This window comes from Rhinichthys klamathensis, unplaced genomic scaffold (genome assembly GCF_029890125.1).
Source record: "Rhinichthys klamathensis goyatoka isolate OS25496 unplaced genomic scaffold, OSU_Roscu_1.1 h1tg000209l_1, whole genome shotgun sequence".
NCBI lineage: Eukaryota > Metazoa > Chordata > Actinopteri > Cypriniformes > Leuciscidae > Rhinichthys > Rhinichthys klamathensis.
In genome coordinates this window covers 2,326,861-2,344,863 of record NW_026606734.1, presented here as the reverse complement: position 1 = coordinate 2,344,863, position 18,003 = coordinate 2,326,861, and the positions used below count along the sequence as shown (strand labels likewise).

The following is an 18,003-nucleotide window of genomic DNA, read 5'->3' as shown; positions in this document are numbered from 1 at the left end:
GCTGAGCTTTAATGCAATAAAGCTGATAAACCACTTTTTCTCCACTTCCCCAAATTTCTACATAAGGCTCATCTTTCTGTCCATCAGACACTCATATTTCTCTTTCTGACAGACGGACAGCGTGGCTCGGCTCGGCTGATGGACATGAGGTCTCTACTGACACTGTCAGGTAAAAAAAACACAAGAGTTTATGCAGCATCTTATTGTCTGATTCTGTGTAATGACATGTTTTGACAAATTCTTGAAGTAAAACAAGCATATTTACGCAACAATTATTTAATGAGCTTTGTTTGTCTGGTTAATATATTGGCATTAAATGATGATAAATGTTGAAAAAAATGATCAAATTATCAGTTCAATTAAATTTCAATTAAATTTCAATGCAAACTTGACAGAATTAATTATGTAATAATATCATTTTTGGTGATGTTTGCACTATGATCATTTTGTAACACAGATTTTCAATTACACTGCCAAAAGCAAATTTTTACAAAGATATTTAGAAAGATATGCAAGAATTACTTTCAAAACTACTTTTTTGAAAATGCAACTGGCCAGTGACTCTTGAGTCATGATTCACCCAAAACTGACTGGGTGCGGCCGTCTCATTCAATGTCAATGAAGCTGCAAATTAAAATGAAAGATGAAATTTCTTAGTGCAGAAATAATCTGATTTATCTTTTTATGTCACAGTGCTGTTGGCTCTCATAAGAGAGGACAAGGGAGAAAAACCAGCAGGTAAATACACACATTTTCATTGTGCACAAGATCAGAGGAGCTAAAAAAAAAGAGATACTATCAAATCTATAATAAAGCACAGGATTAAGAAAAAACCAATGCAGATCTGCAAACCTCATCACTTCACCCAACCAGCATACTGATGTTTCTAATGAACCTCCAACCATGTCCAAAGTAGTTCCTGACGTGGTTCCTCGCTGAAGACTGAAGAGTCTGTCTCCTACATGATCAAAAAGCATCAGATTATTTTCTAAGATCTGCAGATCCTCCTGAAGAATCCCAATGTTAGAAACCAGCAGCTCAAGTTTATTTTTAACAAGATCCTCATTACTTATGGCAGATTTCACATCGATTAGACGGTCAAAAACTACACTGAACTCGACCGAATACCTGAAGCCCTTGAATAAAAAAACAGCAAAAAAACTGTTAATTTAATTAAAGTCAGAGACAGGGTGAAATGGTGAAAAGCAATATTAAGATATTTTTTTAAAAAGCAACAAAAAATATTTTTTTTTCTAAAAAACCTGATATGAATGAAAGGGTATATGACTTTTTAAATAAATAAATGCATAAATAAGCGCATCAATTATTAATTAATGCCTTTATAAATGCATTAATTCATAATTGCACCTTTTACGGTCCATTTCAAACTTTTCCAATTACTCCAATTATTATATTTGTTGAGTAGGCAGAACTAAATCACCATGGTTTACAATTATTGTCAATCAATAAATCAATCAATAATATTTTACAATAGTAAAGTAGTCAGACAACCTGGCGTTACAGAAGACGTGTCTCTTATGTGTCTGTTTTCTTTCTCTCAGTGTCTCTCCTGCCGAGGTTCCCAGATGTGTTTGTTGGAGATGACATCACTCTGATCTGTAAACGAGGGGGTGGAACGATAAAATGGTTCATTAATGGAAAGCTACAATCAGATCAGAATTCTTCAATGCTTCTTACAGCAGTGACATCTAAAGACAACGGGGAGTACGTATGTGAGCGGGGCGGATTGAAGAGTGACCCGTACCCACTCACTGTCGAAGGTATGAACACCATCCTAAATAACTCTAAACTTTCCCTCACGATCATCAGTTCCTCCTGCTGTTTCTCATCCTCTCTCTCTCTCAGAGCTGGAGCCTCACGCTCAGCTCTCTCCATCTATAGGTGGCGCTGTGATGACCAAAGGTGATGGAAGAAACCTGGTCCTGCAGGTGGACGATGGTCCGAATGGCTGGAAGTGTTATGTGTTGCGGGGAGAGAGCGGCTTCACACTAGGAACCTCTGTTGATAAGATGAAGAACAGGGCTGTTATATTTGCAGAATTGAACGAAGCAAAAAGAGCCACTTTCTGGTGCAAGAACGGTGAACAACGAAGCAATGCAGTGACGCTGAAAATGACAGGTGACTCCTTCCTCCTTTCCCTGTTGTATTTCAGATTACTTGTGTAGTTAAAGGGAAATACAAAAATACTAATTCTGTCATTATTTACTCGCTTTCATATAGTTCCACACCTGTATGGATTTCTCTGTTCTGTGGAAAACAAAAGAACATATTTTGAAGGATGTTTTGACTTTTTGTGTCCAATGTCCATGCAATGAAAGTCAATGGGGTCCAAAACAACACCAGACTCCGCTGACTATAATCGTATGAACAAACAAACTCTGAGACATCTTTTAAAATCTTCTATTGTGTTCCACAGATGAACAAACGTCTAAAACAGTTTTATATTATCAATATGATTATCATAACATTACTAATCTGTAAAAACACATTTAGAAAAGAAGGGATTGCATTAATATTACACATTATTATGACACATAGTGATTGCATGACTTCTGTTGCGTTTTCAGATCCCTTTCTTTCCTAGAAAAAAGACAGCTGTCTTTCCTAGAAAAAAAATTCTGACCACGGGATGTTTAACTAGTTCCCATCAGTCTTATTGGCTCTGAAACATGTTAAGCAATTGATGTTAGAGCAGAGCTGCCGACTCTCACGCATTGACCGTGAGACTCACACAATAGACCCTTTTCACACGCGCTCACGCCACATATCCCTTTTCTCACGCAGAGCACACTTACACCGACAGACTAGACAGAGAAGGATACTTTTGATATGGAACAAATTCACAGCTCTCAGATTCTGTCAATTTTATTACGAAATTATAAGTTTTGGCGCTTTTAAATGTGACAGATCGCTGTAGCGCCTCAGTTAAAATGGCACGTGAACGATCATCTTCCTTCACTAGCGTGAATAGTAAATAAACACGAATGATCAATAGGTGGGTGTTGAAAGATACAGTAACTAACCGAAATGTATATGCCTCATACATACTGTAATATCGACCACTCAGTGTTTTTCAACCATGGTGAGGTCAATAAAATAGCTGGAGTAGACCACAAAGTCACATAACATTTACCTCAGGAAAGCCATTTAATGACCATAGAAAAAAATAGTATTTTATAATATATTTTGTATTAGTTTAAATGAGTATTTTGCTAAATATGTGCACTATATTACATATTTATTATATGTTTTACTTTATATTTCATTTAAGTTGTTATTTTTGAAACCTTAAATAAAAACAGCTGACAGGGCTCTCTTTAGTCTATGTTTACAGCATTAGGTGAGATTTTCTTTCTTGAGAAAAATTAACATCTACTGTAGCCTATATGTATAAATATGTATCCAAATTGAGTAAAGATCGCAATAAAACCACAAGAATTAAATTGTAATTGTAAAATTTGTGTCAAGCAATAATAAAAGCAGTAGCCTATACCAATTATTGCGCCATGCTGTCACTAAACTTAATAAAAGTATGTGTAGCCTAGTTAGGCTACCAAATGTTTTGACAACCACAATAGCCTACACTTATAGTGATGCAAAGTGTTTTTTTTTTACATCCCCCTGCTCCAAAAATCTCCCTCCAAGCTAAACTCAAAAGTTGACAGCTATGTTAGAGTTTACTGAATTTTAAGCTTGTTGGTCAAGGTGAAACTCATGTTCTTAAAAAAATAAAATAAATAACTTACTTTATATCTTAATTGCTCACAGAGATCAAAATCAAGCTATACAAAGGCCACAATCTTATTTTCACAATAATTCAATCTGAATGTATTGTAATAGTCAAAATTGCTCTTTTTAGAGGTGTGTGTGTGTATGTGTGTGTGTGTGTGTGTATTCGAAAAAATACAATCAAAGTTTAACACTTCTCCAAGATCAGGGTTTATAGCTCTATACTCCTACTGTATGGCAACTATTTACTCATTTGCATCACAAAGACAAATTTGATCAATATATTCAATTAAAAAAATTCCAATATAATTTTTTTCCAGTGCTGACATTTCCTGTTGAATCCCTTTTTCTTAAACAGCCAATAGCCTGTAGTTTATGTCAGTAACACCATACTTTGAATGAAGCATCAGGTTCTTGCAGCAGTAGATGATGGATGTCTGACCTGTGTGTCTATGTGTCTCAGACCTCAAGGTGATGTTGGACCCTCCAGCCGTTCCTGCACTGCTGGGGGAGAGTGTGGCTCTCAGGTGTGCGGTCTGGGGTGGGAAAGCGGACAGAGCTGTATTCTATAAGGATAATAAGACAGTAAGAACCACAACAGGAGACACATACATCATCACCAACGCCACACAAGATCATGCCGGACAGTACAGCTGTCACGCCACCTACAGGTACAGCCACATCAGTGCAGAAGCTGCCGAGCAGAAAGGAGATTCTGATGCGCAGGAGTTAAAAGTTATAGGTAAACATTACAATATTACAATCACTGCCTCACCTCATCCCTTCATTTATACACGACAACCACTACTAGTACTAGAACTATTAAGGATATTTTGGACATGGTGCCATGGCATTTATGTAAGAGTACCATGTGGTACTATATAATAATAATAATAATGATAATAATAAAACATGACACATGTGAATATATATTTAAGCACAAGATTTATAAACAAGTATACACATTATATATGTATAATGATAATAACTCACTGTTTGCAAGTAAGATGAAGTAAGCTAAAATAAATAAAACTAATAAAGCAACACATCACATCTTTCTCTTTTGTTGTTTTTACTGGCTGCATGCAAAAGCAAGCATACCGCTTCACCAGCATAGTCCGATTCATGAACAAATGACTCTTATGAGTCAACTCTTTAAATGATTCAGTCAGAACGACTTGCACGTTATCGTCTAACGAATTACTCACTGAATCTACATTTGTCAGATGCTTTTATACTTATAAGGATACATATTCACTGGGAATTTAACCCATGACCTTAGCTAACGTTAAGTCACTATCCTACCAACTGAGTTACAGGAACAACCACTGAATCAATTCTTTTGTAAGTCATATTTGTGTGTGGTACAGGTGGGCCTCCTGCTCCTACAGTGGATTCAACGTCTCCTAAGAGTCTGGAGTGTTTCTGCAGAGACTGTCCTTCTTCCTGCACGTCCTACTACTGGTATCAAACATTTCTTAATGACTCATTTGCACGCCGAAGACTACCTGAAAATACACACATTATTACCGTGGAGGAAGGAGGGCTGTTCAGCTGCCGGATGGAGTGTGGGAAAGGATTCTCCCGTTTCAGCAACATTTACAGCTACAAAGGTACCTAAACACACATACACACAGTCACACACACACACACACACCTTGTTCATTAGCCAGTGTTTAGTGTAATACAAATTCTGTTGTCATTTTTATTTTTATTCATATTTTAAATGAATAATAATTAAAATTCATTTCATTAAGTTCAAATAATTTAAACCTATTTTTAGGTTTATATTTTTAAGTTTTAGTAATTTTGAAGTGTTTTTGACATTTTTATTAGGTTTTATTTAAAGTAACACTATGTAGTTTTTCAACCTTCATAATATATTTCCAAGACCCTTGTGATGGTACATCGACTTAAAATAAGTTAAATGACACGTCTGCCATAGCCTGACGTGGTCTGTATCGCTTTTACTGGCACTATGTAACTTCGGGTTTCGGGTAGGAACCCGTGCACAAAAAGAACTAAAAAATTCGACTGCTTTACGGCATACGTCACTTCCCCCACCACTTCCTCAAATTGCCTGTGGCCATTGCAGACATCCCAAGTCTCCCGGGAGTCTCCTGCGTCTCCCTGATGCCCGCAAATTAGTTCAGATCTGCCGGAATCTAGAGCGCGCATGCGAGACAGAACATACTGCGCGCATAACATACATAGCGCGAGCACGCCAGAGAGAGAGAGAGAGCGAGAGACCTTGCGAGTGTGCCTCACGAAAGCTAGTCAACCCGCCACCACCCGCCAGATATACCTCCCTGAAATGACTTCTTGCAGGTTGGGATGTCTGCCATTGTTGATTCCAAAGCCGGTGCTGGATAAACAGCGAGCGTGCGCGTGCGACAGTCGGCTGCGGAAGGCTAAATTATTTACGACAGCAGTAATGGACAATTCTGCTTCCAACCTGTAGGGCGACCGCTGAGGAAAAATCACATGGTGTTGCTTTAATTGGCTAGAAATGTTGCTTTGCAACTTGTTGAAATAAAATAACATTTAATTTTAGTTCTATTTTTTTTTATAAAAAAAAGTTAATGATTTTTTTTAAGGTTTATTTTAATGAGAAATTATTTTCTGTGGTAATCAACAGCAGAAACGGTTCTCAAAGTGTCTGCTACACCTTAAAGTTTCACACCAAAACAGAGGCATGCAGAGCTGTATGAACACTTTTTGTTTTCCGTGCATTTTAATGTTGACTGTACTGATGTATAAATGCACTAGACACTTTCACTTCTCACTTCACGATTGTACACTTCTCATATTTTTTCTTGCATGAAAACTTATCTTCTCTTTTTCTCGTAGCACAACCACCGTCAGAGTCTGTAAATGTGCTGCCCATCTTGGTGGCTGTGATTCTGATGGTTCTCGGGGTGTTGATCGTGGTGCTGATCGCGCTGAAGCGCAGAAGACATGGAGGAAGCAGTGTTCAGGCGCCCGCACAGGATAAAGATAAGAAGAAAGATGGAGACTATGAGCAAATCCAACTCACCGATCAGGCGGTTTACAACACACTAGGCGAGAATACGGATAAGGACAAGGCCGAGGGGGGTTATGAAGCCCTAAAAAAGAGGCAGGAGGAGGCGGTGTACCACACACTAGGCGAGAATGCGGATAAGGACAAGGCCGAGGGGGGTTATGAAGCCCTAAAAAAGAGGCAGGAGGAGGCGGTGTACCACACACTAGGAGCTGCAGAAAGTCAAGGTCAGAGTGAAGGTCAGGGTGAAGGTCAAGGTGGGTACGAGGCTCTTAAGAGTGTGAAAGCCGAGGTGTACCAAACCTTAAGTTCAACCGACTCAAAAACACCGGCAGGAAAATCAGAGGGAGGGTATGAGCAGCTTCCTCAGAAAGATAAAGATTATGAGACCGTGGCAGTAGATGAAAATCCATATGAAGATCTGAAGGCCGGAAAACAGGATAAGAAAGAGATGAGCAAAGAGAAAGAATGAAGGAACCTGTAAGAAAGAGCAACATATTAATACTAACCAATAGTCAAATAGCTAATCTTTTAACTCACAATTCTGACTTTTTTTCATTTAGAAAGAATTGCGAGTTTTATATAAATTTTGACTTTCTAACTCGCAGTGTTATGAAGTCAGAATTGCGAGATTTAAACTTTAAATTGTGAGAGAAAGACAGAATTGTGAGTTTATATCTCGCAATTCTGAGAAAAAGGTTAGAATTGTGAGACAAAAAAGGTCACAAATACCTTTTTTATTTTTATAGTTAATTGAATACAGGGATAGGCTACTCGACCCCAAATTTTAAATTCTCACATCATTTACTCACCCTCATACTGTCTCAATTGTATAACTTGCTTTCTTCAGATGAACATGAAGATTTTTAGAAAACCAATCCATCGTGAGTAACGTTACATAATAATGTCTGCTATACGTACGGGACCAAAACCAGACAAAGTGAACACGACAGTAATCCAAACGATCGCAGCTGGAGATTAATCAATGTCTTCTGAAGCTAAACGATAGGTGTGTGAGAGAAAAATATTAATATTTAAACTTTTAAACTAATATTTTGACTATAAACCGTAGCTTCCAGCCAACTGTCACAACGTTTACGACTGAGAAACTCGCGCGAGAAGTGCCGTGAAATCACATTGAACCGTTAACGTTACTTCTCGAACGAGTTACTTCGTTATTTTTGAGAGAATTTTCTTTTTGAGGGTTGGCTATTCAATATAATCAAGGTTACAATAATAGCCTATGAAATAATAAAAGTTAGACAAAGAAGTGTCACCTGGCGCCGGCGGGGATACATGAAGATGTATCCGGAGAGTAAACGAAACGTGACTTTTAACCTGGAAAAGTCCACCTCCAAAAGCTCAAAAGTGTGTACCGGTGTCGTGTTTCAGAAGATCCCAGACAATCCGCTGCAAACTCATTCTGATCAGAAACGAAACCTTAAATCAGTTAACACAGCAAACAAGTAAGATTACAGTTACAGATCCACATTCACAGTTTTAGACATTTTCTTGCAGTTATGAGAATTCATAGGCATATAGGTCGATACAATTGTAACGTTAGCCTATTAAGAGGAGAAAGAAAGTTAGTTTGGTGCAATAAAGCTGAAGGATTGAAACCACGGAAATCTAAAGGCTATATGTAAATACTATTAGCATCACGCATAAATAAGCATCAAACTCACACAACATAGCCTATATACTTTATTCACCTTAGGCAATTATACACACATATAATTACACAGAATCAGTTATTGTGAATATCTGCGTGGTGAAGTTATCGATTGTACCGTTTATGCTATTAAAGTTTATCTGTGGGGCTGAAGAGCAATTACACATCATCAGAAAATATACTTATTTCTGAGCTTGCTAATAATTACACTGGTTTAACAATAGATTTAGGCTATTATATAAGCAATGATATTTCAAGTCATTCTCAGCCTCATTCAGCGTCATGTAAATGCATTTGGACCCTTGTTTATTTGCACTATTTAATTATTTCATCATGCTTATTGTTAGATCTTAATTGTAGGCCAGTTATTGTGTTTTTGTTTAATATTTTTATTCATGCACGTTGTTTTGTATGTTGTTGGGTTTTTAACTTAAAAAGCAATGCATAGAAAATGTTTATTTAATTGAAGATGTATATTAAAATGACCAAAGCTGTATAAATAAACTAAATATATATAAAAAAAACTTTTAAAATATATAAAAAATATATAAAATATTCAAATAAAATTTTAAAATATATAATAAAAAAAACTATAAAATAAAATTTTATTGCAACTTTAGTTCAGTGTTTCTCCACTAAAAGGCAAACTGGTGTCCAGCATCACATTCAGGCTTGTTTGTTTCAACCACCAGAGGTCACTGCAGGATTGATTTGGTTTTGCCAGTGTTTATACAGTTTATTCATGTTCCTTGTATAGTATATTTTGTAATTCTGAGTGTTCAGATTAAATTGTGTATAAATTAGGCTGTGGTTTGTTTTCTCTGGTGAAACCTGAGACGGATACATTGCTTTTTCCTGACTACTTGCTGACGTCTGCATCTTTAGTTTGACCATCATTTATGGATCGCAGAAACTGATCCCTTCATAACTCCACTTCTGATGCATTAACATCACAATAATACACCAGATAATGATATTATAAATGTGAATCCCAAATGCAGATTAAGAACTCCCAGAATACCTACAACTAGCTACTGTAAATATAGGCCTACACACAAACAAATATATATTATTTTAAGTATCTAATAACTATTAACTATTTAATATAAATTATTTTATGTATGTCTAAATAAATAGAAATTAAGTTATATTATAAATAATGATAAAGCAGTAGTTTTAGTATGCTGAAGATTGAAATCAGGATTTTGACCTTTTAGTCTCTGTGTTTAGACTGCACTGATAATAATAATAATCACAATAATAAATAAAAAGTTGCTTTATCATATTTTTTATATACATTCACATTTCAAGAAATGTGTGAAAAAAACTCAAGAAACAAAAAGAAAGAAAAAGGCAGTGATGTATTATCTTCAATATTCAGAGAGAACCACAGAAATATCACTTCATATGTGATCTGACAAAAATGTAAATTATTTAATCAAAAATGTGAATTCTATTATTAGCTCGATTGAAAGTCTAGAAAGTCAAAAGGTTTGACCGTAATGGGAGCTGGTTTTATTTTGGGGGATTTAAGTCTTCGTCAATGCATTGAATTGGAACAAATTGGAGATTATTGGACAAGTTGACTGATGTGCAGGAGGAAACTGCGAGCTGTATCTGAGGAAAAACGTTTTTCCGTGGAGGAAACAAGCTTTGTGGGAGTATCTGGATTGAGAATGCATCGTAGGAGCTGCATGAGGAAGACCCCGCTATTTCTTCACGGACTGCACAAACGGTGGAACATTTAGGTAAAATTACAACATTATGAACCACCAAACTGACTTGGCAAACTTGCACGGCCATTTTAAGTATGTATGTATGTATGTATGTTTATGTATGATGTAGACAAGCAGTAGAAAATGTTTATTGAATAATAACAGATGAGTGAAAGTCATGCTCCAAACTTACTAAAAAATGTTGTTGCTTAAACTCGATATGTTGTTGCAAAAACGGAGAAGATCCAAGTTTGAAAAAGCATCACGAGTCGTCATGAATTTTTTGGGGGGCTTTTAGTATGAATATGTTAGGCTAGTCTTCGCTACTGTTATCTATACGCTACATTTTCAATGGAGGCACAGACAACTCTCGGACTAAATCTAAAATATCCTAAACTGTGTTGTGAAGATGAATTTTTGCTTTAATAGCCTACATGTTTTTATATATTTTTAGAAACATGAAAACAATCACATATCCCATAGAGATATAACTGTAGCAGGATTGAGTGCAGAGACTAGGCAAATCAGAGGGAAAAAACAAGATATCTCATATTTTAAGATATCAGTGCAAGTTGCTTTCAGTTAAAACATCTCAAACATGCATTTTAGTCCAGGACTTGGCTTAAACATTAAACCTTGTCTGTAGAACCAGGGGATAGCTTCAAAACAAAGATATTCACTAACTTTGGGGCACTATTCATTTTGTACCAACAATATTGTAAGATTAAAATAAAGTTTTTACCATATCGGCTGGAGGAGTTTCCTGCTATTGTCAAAGAGTGGCTAAAACAACATCAAGAGGAAAACCAACAGAGGCGGACAGAGTAGGCTACATTTATGTACAGAAACGTCCTACATGGAGTTATGAAAAATGTTAATACCTTTGATAATCTAAAAGGAACTGAAAGTTAATTCAAGTCATTTTCATCTTTTTATCATGTTGCTTTATTTAACATTTCTCTCTTGCCCACAAAGCAATGCACAATGGCAACGCTCTGACAAACCTCTGCTAGAGTTTTAATGGATTTTTTGCACCCACATTTGAACCTGTTTCGTCTCTTATCTAAATCTGACCATGGAGTTGACTTTGGCGGAAAGCTGAATGTGATTGCTTATAGGCTGTCCCTCTGCAACATGACATCATGACTGGCGCCTGCACAATCCAATCACGTTTGAGAGGGAAACAACAAATTGAGGGTTTCCGAGATTTTTCTTTTTTTCCTTTTTTTTTTTTTTTTTAGAAGTAACGGGTACTCACGGTTATGGATAGAAATGTAGTGGAGTAAAGAGTACAATATTTGCCTCTCAAATGTACTTGAGTAAAGTCATGAGTAATCCCCAAAAATGATACTCGAGTAAAGTACAGATCCCTCAAAATTGTACTCAAGTACTCCGTTACTGTCCGGCTCTGAAAACCAGTGTGTTGTTATGAAACTCAGGAGTGCAGTCATACAACAAGCAACACAGATCTGTCTCTACAATATGGAATTATTTTTGTGCCGATAATAATGAACGTAACTTTTCAAGAAACTAATGAAAATATAAATTGAACTTGAATAAATTATCTTTGAAACTGAAAAAGAATGAATCGCAAGCAATTTTTTTTACTTTGTTTTTAATACACTGCATGTTTTGCTAACTATTCCTCATATTTCTTTTACTGATCTAAACTTACAAATGCGCTTCCAGAGTTTTCGTTCGCTGTTCTGACACTATTCTCTCGTGGGGGCGGGGCTATTAGCAGTGTGTTCTCATTGGCTACTGAGTTTTTGATTGACAGCTTCTTGACCTGAAAGTGAAGACGTCAGTGTTGCGTTTACTTGTGTGGATGTGAGCGTCTGTAAGCGCAGCTTTCTATTTAATTTTAGTGATATTAAGTTATGTTTGTTTTTGAATTTTATCTGTATTTACCTGCTGCTGTTACTAGGCCTACTTTGTCAACAGAAACTTTTAGGAGCGCAAGAGATCTCTTCAGTCTATTCAGGTGTAATTGTACATCAAAGTAAGCCTACTGTATATGCCTACTTAAAATATTGTGTCCAATGTTTTAGGAGAATATTTGTTTATTCCTGATGATTCTTTTGCATGTTAGGCTCTGATTAGGTTGTGCTATTACAATTTAAAGAGAATAACCTACTAGTATACATGTGTGATATATTCAGCCGTCAAGAAAGTTTCACTTCAACCAGGTAATCAAGGTTGGCAACCATGGCCTTTAAATAAGAGGAATTTAAACTATGAAAATTACAATCGTGGCTTGCTGTCAGATGATACAGACCTCAAAGGGCATTTCATTACATATTTCACACAAAGAATATTTTTGTTGCCATTTTTTTAATCATGCTGATAATTTTATTTATTTCATTTAGTTAATATTATCTTCTAACATTTAAAATTGTAAATATATTTGAACAATCATCAACAGGTTCAATTATGACTTATAAAATCAGTTAAATGAATTTAAATAAAAAATCAAATAAATGTACATTCTTTATTGTCACTACAGCATACACAAGTATCAAAGTGAAAGTCTTGGATGCGATTATGTTGTGACAGGAAAGACCAGAAGCCACAAAACATTAAGTGCATACTATACATGTAATGCACAGTATTCTCATAATATACATACAAAATGCATAATTACAAAGATTTTTAAGGAAATAATCCATCTCTGTGAGTCCTGGATTGTAACCCATGTATGACAGTTGGTCGGAAGTGATTTTTAATAGTTAAAACAGTTTACATTATTAGTATTTTTCTTATTGTTTCACTTCAGAAGGCATTGATTCATCCACTGAGGTCGCATGGACATCACGGTCACTGTGTGTGGTTTTTAAAGCATCTTTAGGACTCGCAGAGATGGATTACTTTCCTTAAAATCTTAATCTGTAGAAAGAAAGTAAAATGCATCTGGGACAGCATGAGGGTGAGTAAAATAAGTGAGAATTTTATTTTTGGGTGAACTATCCCATTCATATGCTGTTGGTATGCTAATCCATGATCAGCATAGACTAATAAGAATAAACTGCAACCTCTTGTGTACTTGTAAACTGTGTTTGTTTTAATCTAGAGGTCCAAAGAAATTAAAATATTTGCTATTTTATAATATTAAAATAAAATACATCAGGTGTCTGAAGATCAGGATCCCAGTCATTCAAAGGTGATATGTCTGAACAAAGTAACATTATTGTCTGATGGAGACAGTTGATCTCTGGTATTATCACTCCATCCTCTGTGTCAGCATCAGGATTTTGTTTATGGAAAAGTTGCTCAACTCCCTGGAAAATGAGAAAGGAAATGTATTATTATCTAACAATACAAACTGCTTTGAACTCCCACATGCAGTAACAAGTTGCAGACTTAAAATAAATATTTCAAACAAATTATATAAATGTTTTAAGGGATTTTACAGTACTAAATATTTACCTCCGAGTCATGCACCATTTATCATCTGTAATACTGTTGTGTAACCAGTAGATGGCTCATGGCTGTATAGCCCTATAAACATTTATCCATGGCTGTGTATTCCCTAGTTGCTGGATGTTTTCAGTCATAATTACTTGCATGTATTAGGTTTTGCATTTGGACATACACTCACCGGCCACTTTATTAGGTACCCCATGCTAGTAACGGGTTGGACCCCCTTTTGCCTTCAGAACTGCCTCAATTCTTCGTGGCATAGATTCAACAAGGTGCTGGAAGCATTCCTCAGGGAGTTTGGTCCATATTGACATGATGGCATCACACAGTTGTGCGATGATGCGAATCTCCCGTTCCACCACATCCCAAAGATGCTCTATTGGGTTGAGATCTGGTGACTGTGGAGGCCATTTTAATACAGTGAACTCATTGTCATGTTCAAGAAACCAATTTGAAATGATTAGAGCTTTGTGACATGGTGGAAGTAGCCATCAGAGGATGGGTACATGGTGGCCATAAAGGGATGGACATGGTCAGAAACAATGCTCAGGTAGGCCGTGGCATTTAAACGATGCCCAATTGGCACTAAGGGGCCTAAAGTGTGCCAGGAAAACATCCCCCACACCATTACACCACCACCACCAGCCTGCACAGTGGTAACAAGGCATGATGGTTCCATGTTCTCATTCTGTTTACGCCAAATTCTGACTCTAACATCTGAATGTCTCAACAGAAATCGAGACTCATCAGACCAGGCAACATTTTTCCAGTCTTCAACTGTTCAATTTTGGTGAGCTCTTGCAAATTGTAGCCTCTTTTTCCTATTTGTAGTGGAGATGAGTGGTACCCGGTGGAGTCTTCTGCTGTTGTAGCCCATCCGCCTCAAGGTTGTGCGTGTTGTGGCTTCACAAATGCTTTGCTGCATACCTCGGTTGTAACGAGTGGTTATTTCAGTCACTGTTGCCCTTCTATCAGCTCGAACCAGTCTGGCCATTCTCCTCTGACCTCTGGCATCAACAAGGCATTTCCGCCCACAGAACTGCCGCTCACTGGATGTTTTTTCTTTTTCGGACCATTCTCTGTAAACCCTAGAGATGGTTGTGCGTGAAAATCCCAGTAGATTAGCAGTTTCTGAAATACTTAGACCAGCCCTTCTGGCACCAACAATCATGCCACGTTCAAAGTCACTCAAATCAACTTTCTTCCCCATACTGATGCTCGGTTTGAACTGCAGGAGATTGTCTTGACCATGTCTACATGCCTAAATGCACTGAGTTGCCGCCATGTGATTGGCTGCTTAGAAATTAAGTGTTAACGAGCAGTTGGACAGGTGTACCTAATAAAGTGGCCGGTGAGTGTATATTTATTATTAACGACTATTAAAAATTCAACATTTTTCTCCGAAATGTTTTTTTTTTTTTTTTTTATTATTGCTCAAATATGGACACAGAAAAAGCATTTTGTTGCATTTTGCAGAATAAATATTGCACCCAGGGTGATACTTCAAAATAATTGAGTGTTTACATATTATGAATAGAGACGTGAAATGTGGTCAAGTCCTGTCTCCTCTTTTAAAAACTCAGCATCGCAAATTAATCAGAATCGGGCAGTGATTGACAGCGCTCTGGTCGAATGGCATCGGGCATTGTCTGATACAGTACTTGTGGCGCTTATATACTGTACAGTACTCTAGCCCAATGTTGTTTGGGGTGGCAGGGGGGAAATATGATCTAATCGAAGACTGTAATGTAACCGTATGTAACGTTAGATAAACAAGTCATGTAACTTAATGATCGGGCTAACTTACCAATTAAATCAAGACGACACTGCTGTATAATGTTATGGGCTCTCACTGAGCTCTAATATGCCTCTCCACCTGAAAAAGCAAGTACTGTATTATAAATAGTATTAGTTTAATCAAAGCCCGTCTACGGAAAGCCTGGCCACTCCCTATTAAGTCCTATTGTACCGACTTTTTGGTTGTAGTTCCACCAGAGTTCCACTGGGGGGCAATAGTCCGAGTGCAAAATGAATGGGAGTCTATGAGGCTAAACGGCTAAATTTGTATTTTTCACCCGATTGTCATTGAGAAATCTTAGATTTGAATGTAGGTTTTGCAAGTCCAACGTGGGTTATAGGTCGAAAGTTGAATGAACGAGTGCTTATGTCCTTTCGATTTCTTACAGGTTGAGTTGTTGTTGCCCATAACACGCTAGCATTCTGCTAATGGACGCTGATTGGTCAGTGAAGGACTGATTACGACCAGAGATACCGCTTGATGGCATCGTGGCATCCGAAGCGGGACCACACATGTATTTACCTGTGTCAGTTGTGTAGTAGATGCCTCGAGAGAAAAGAAAGTGCAGAACGCAAAAGCATAGACATAATAAATACATAGACGCCCTATTGGCCGCTTTGGAGCGTTGCTGCGATAGTTTTCTTATTGTGGAAAAAGCATTTTCTGTGATTGACCCGATTTTAGCAATAACAAAGATAACTGATGGATCCTTTATCTATGGTAATACGATATGGTACAACTACAGTGCAGTGCAAATAGTAAATATAAGATAAAGTGAGAAGTAATAGTAAATAGTTTAGTCAATAAAATAAACAAACAAACAGTACAGCAAATAAAATAGTAATGAAAAGGCTATATAAAATATAGGCTATATAAAATAAAATGACACAACCCTGTCTATTTTTCAGTTTTATTGATCAGTAAGAGACATTATAACAGTATAAGTAGCCTAAAAGGTATAAGAAGAGTTATACAAGACAATAAATAAAGTAAACGATTCAGACACAGCAGGATACAACGTTAAAATAGCCACAATATAAAGTTATGAAACTTCACTTTGCCGTCAGCCAAAACGATTTGCCAGGGAACAATATTAATGAGACCAAAGATCGCCCGTTAGATATACACAAGACGAATTATATGTCATGTTTAACCACAAACGTCAGAAGCACTAACCGAGTAAAGGCTGTTCCAGGCGGGGTGCAGAGCGCTGAGACCCCGGTAAAGGATATCACAACTCCGAAAACGTCAGATCAAATTTTTAAATAAGCGCTATCTTTATAAATAAACCACATATTTGAGCTTTCAACAACTACATTGTCGACTGAAAAACTATTAAAACTACATTTCGTGACACAATAACAGTAGTATTTTTAAATTTCGCGGCTTCTCTCGTCTGTCTATGTGCGTAAGCACCAAAGTGACTGAAGGATTGCCGTAAAGCAGGTCTCTGGTCGTACGATGTGTATGACGTCATTGACATTTTAAAAGACTTTTTAAAGCAAATAAGTGACTCTAAAAAATCTAACACCCAGCAATGTGTAATTTCTTTGCATCTTCTTTCGAATACAACATTCGAATTACTAGACAAAAAATTATATCCTGAGAAAAGTGGTTTTTTAGGGGTATTGCTCCATAGACCTCCATTCATTCTGCACTCCGCCTGTGAGCGCCCTCATATGGACCTAGAGTGGAACTGCAACAGTTCAGAACCCGGAAGTTTAATGTGAGTGGGAGTTCTCCCCATATTAGACATTATCTGGTTTAATATTAATTAATAAAAAATAAAAATCTGACTTACCATGAGTAGGCTATCCAGTATTCTGATATCAACGATGACAAATTATATAATTTGTCTGTACTATTCCTTCTATAAGAAATCATCTCAACAATATAGTGTAGCAGTAAATTAATACAGATATAAACTTAATATCACCTAAATGAAATAGAAAGCTGCGCTTACAGACGCTCACATCCACACATGTAAACACAACACTGACGTCTTCACTTCCAGGTCAAGAAGCTGTCAATCAAAAACTCAGTAGCCAATGAGAACACACTGCTACTAGCCCCGCCCCCACGAGAGAATTGTGTCAGAACAGCGAACGAAAACTCTGGAAGCGCATTTGTAAGTTTAGATCAGTAAAAGAAATGAGGAATAGTTAGCAAAACATGCAGTGTATTAAAAACAAAGTAAAAAAAATTGCCTGCGATTCATTCTTTTTCAGTTTCAAAGATATTTTATTCAGTTTCAATTTATATTTTTATTGATTTCTTGAAAAGTTACGTTCATTTTTATCGCACAAAAATAATTCCATAATTTCACAGGAATCATGCAGGACAATTTATTGCTGGAATGATGAAATTCCTCCAGTTCTTGACCAACAAGGGTTGAATGGGTTGCTGGTCTGGATCAGATTAATGCGTTTACAGTTGACTAATGTTTGAAGCCACACGGTTTTGGACAATCGTTTCAAGCGCAACTGCACAATTTTCAGATCCCAGTGAAAAGGGATATGGCTCTGTGTCCTAAACTAGATTACGGAATAGTCACAGCTCATGTCACCTTTCTTCTTGGCAAAGCCAGATAGCCACCTAACTTCAGCTTAATTTGAAGGAATTGTGT

At 36.8% G+C, this 18,003-nt stretch overlaps 1 protein-coding gene across 1 annotated transcript; it reads left to right on the top strand.

Moving 5' to 3' along the window:
- Nucleotides 1-6: 6 nt before the first annotated feature.
- On the top strand, nt 7-7,338 carry LOC130097081 (uncharacterized). Its single transcript, XM_056263733.1, has 7 exons — nt 7-169; nt 694-738; nt 1,563-1,781; nt 1,867-2,139; nt 4,214-4,492; nt 5,121-5,363; nt 6,601-7,338. Exons 1-7 carry the CDS (start codon nt 139-141, stop codon nt 7,242-7,244), a joined length of 1,734 nt encoding a protein of 577 aa, XP_056119708.1. The 5' UTR covers nt 7-138; the 3' UTR covers nt 7,245-7,338.
- Nucleotides 7,339-18,003: the final 10,665 nt, after the last annotated feature.

Bases quoted from the DNA above. Each gene is read 5' to 3' on its own strand.
- LOC130097081 (XM_056263733.1), top strand. From the start codon at position 139: ATGGACATGAGGTCTCTACTGACACTGTCAG. The intron at 1,782-1,866 runs GTATGAACACCA...TCTCTCTCTCAG, and splicing joins GTACCCACTCACTGTCGAAG to AGCTGGAGCCTCACGCTCAG. The intron at 5,364-6,600 runs GTACCTAAACAC...TTTTTCTCGTAG, and splicing joins CAACATTTACAGCTACAAAG to CACAACCACCGTCAGAGTCT.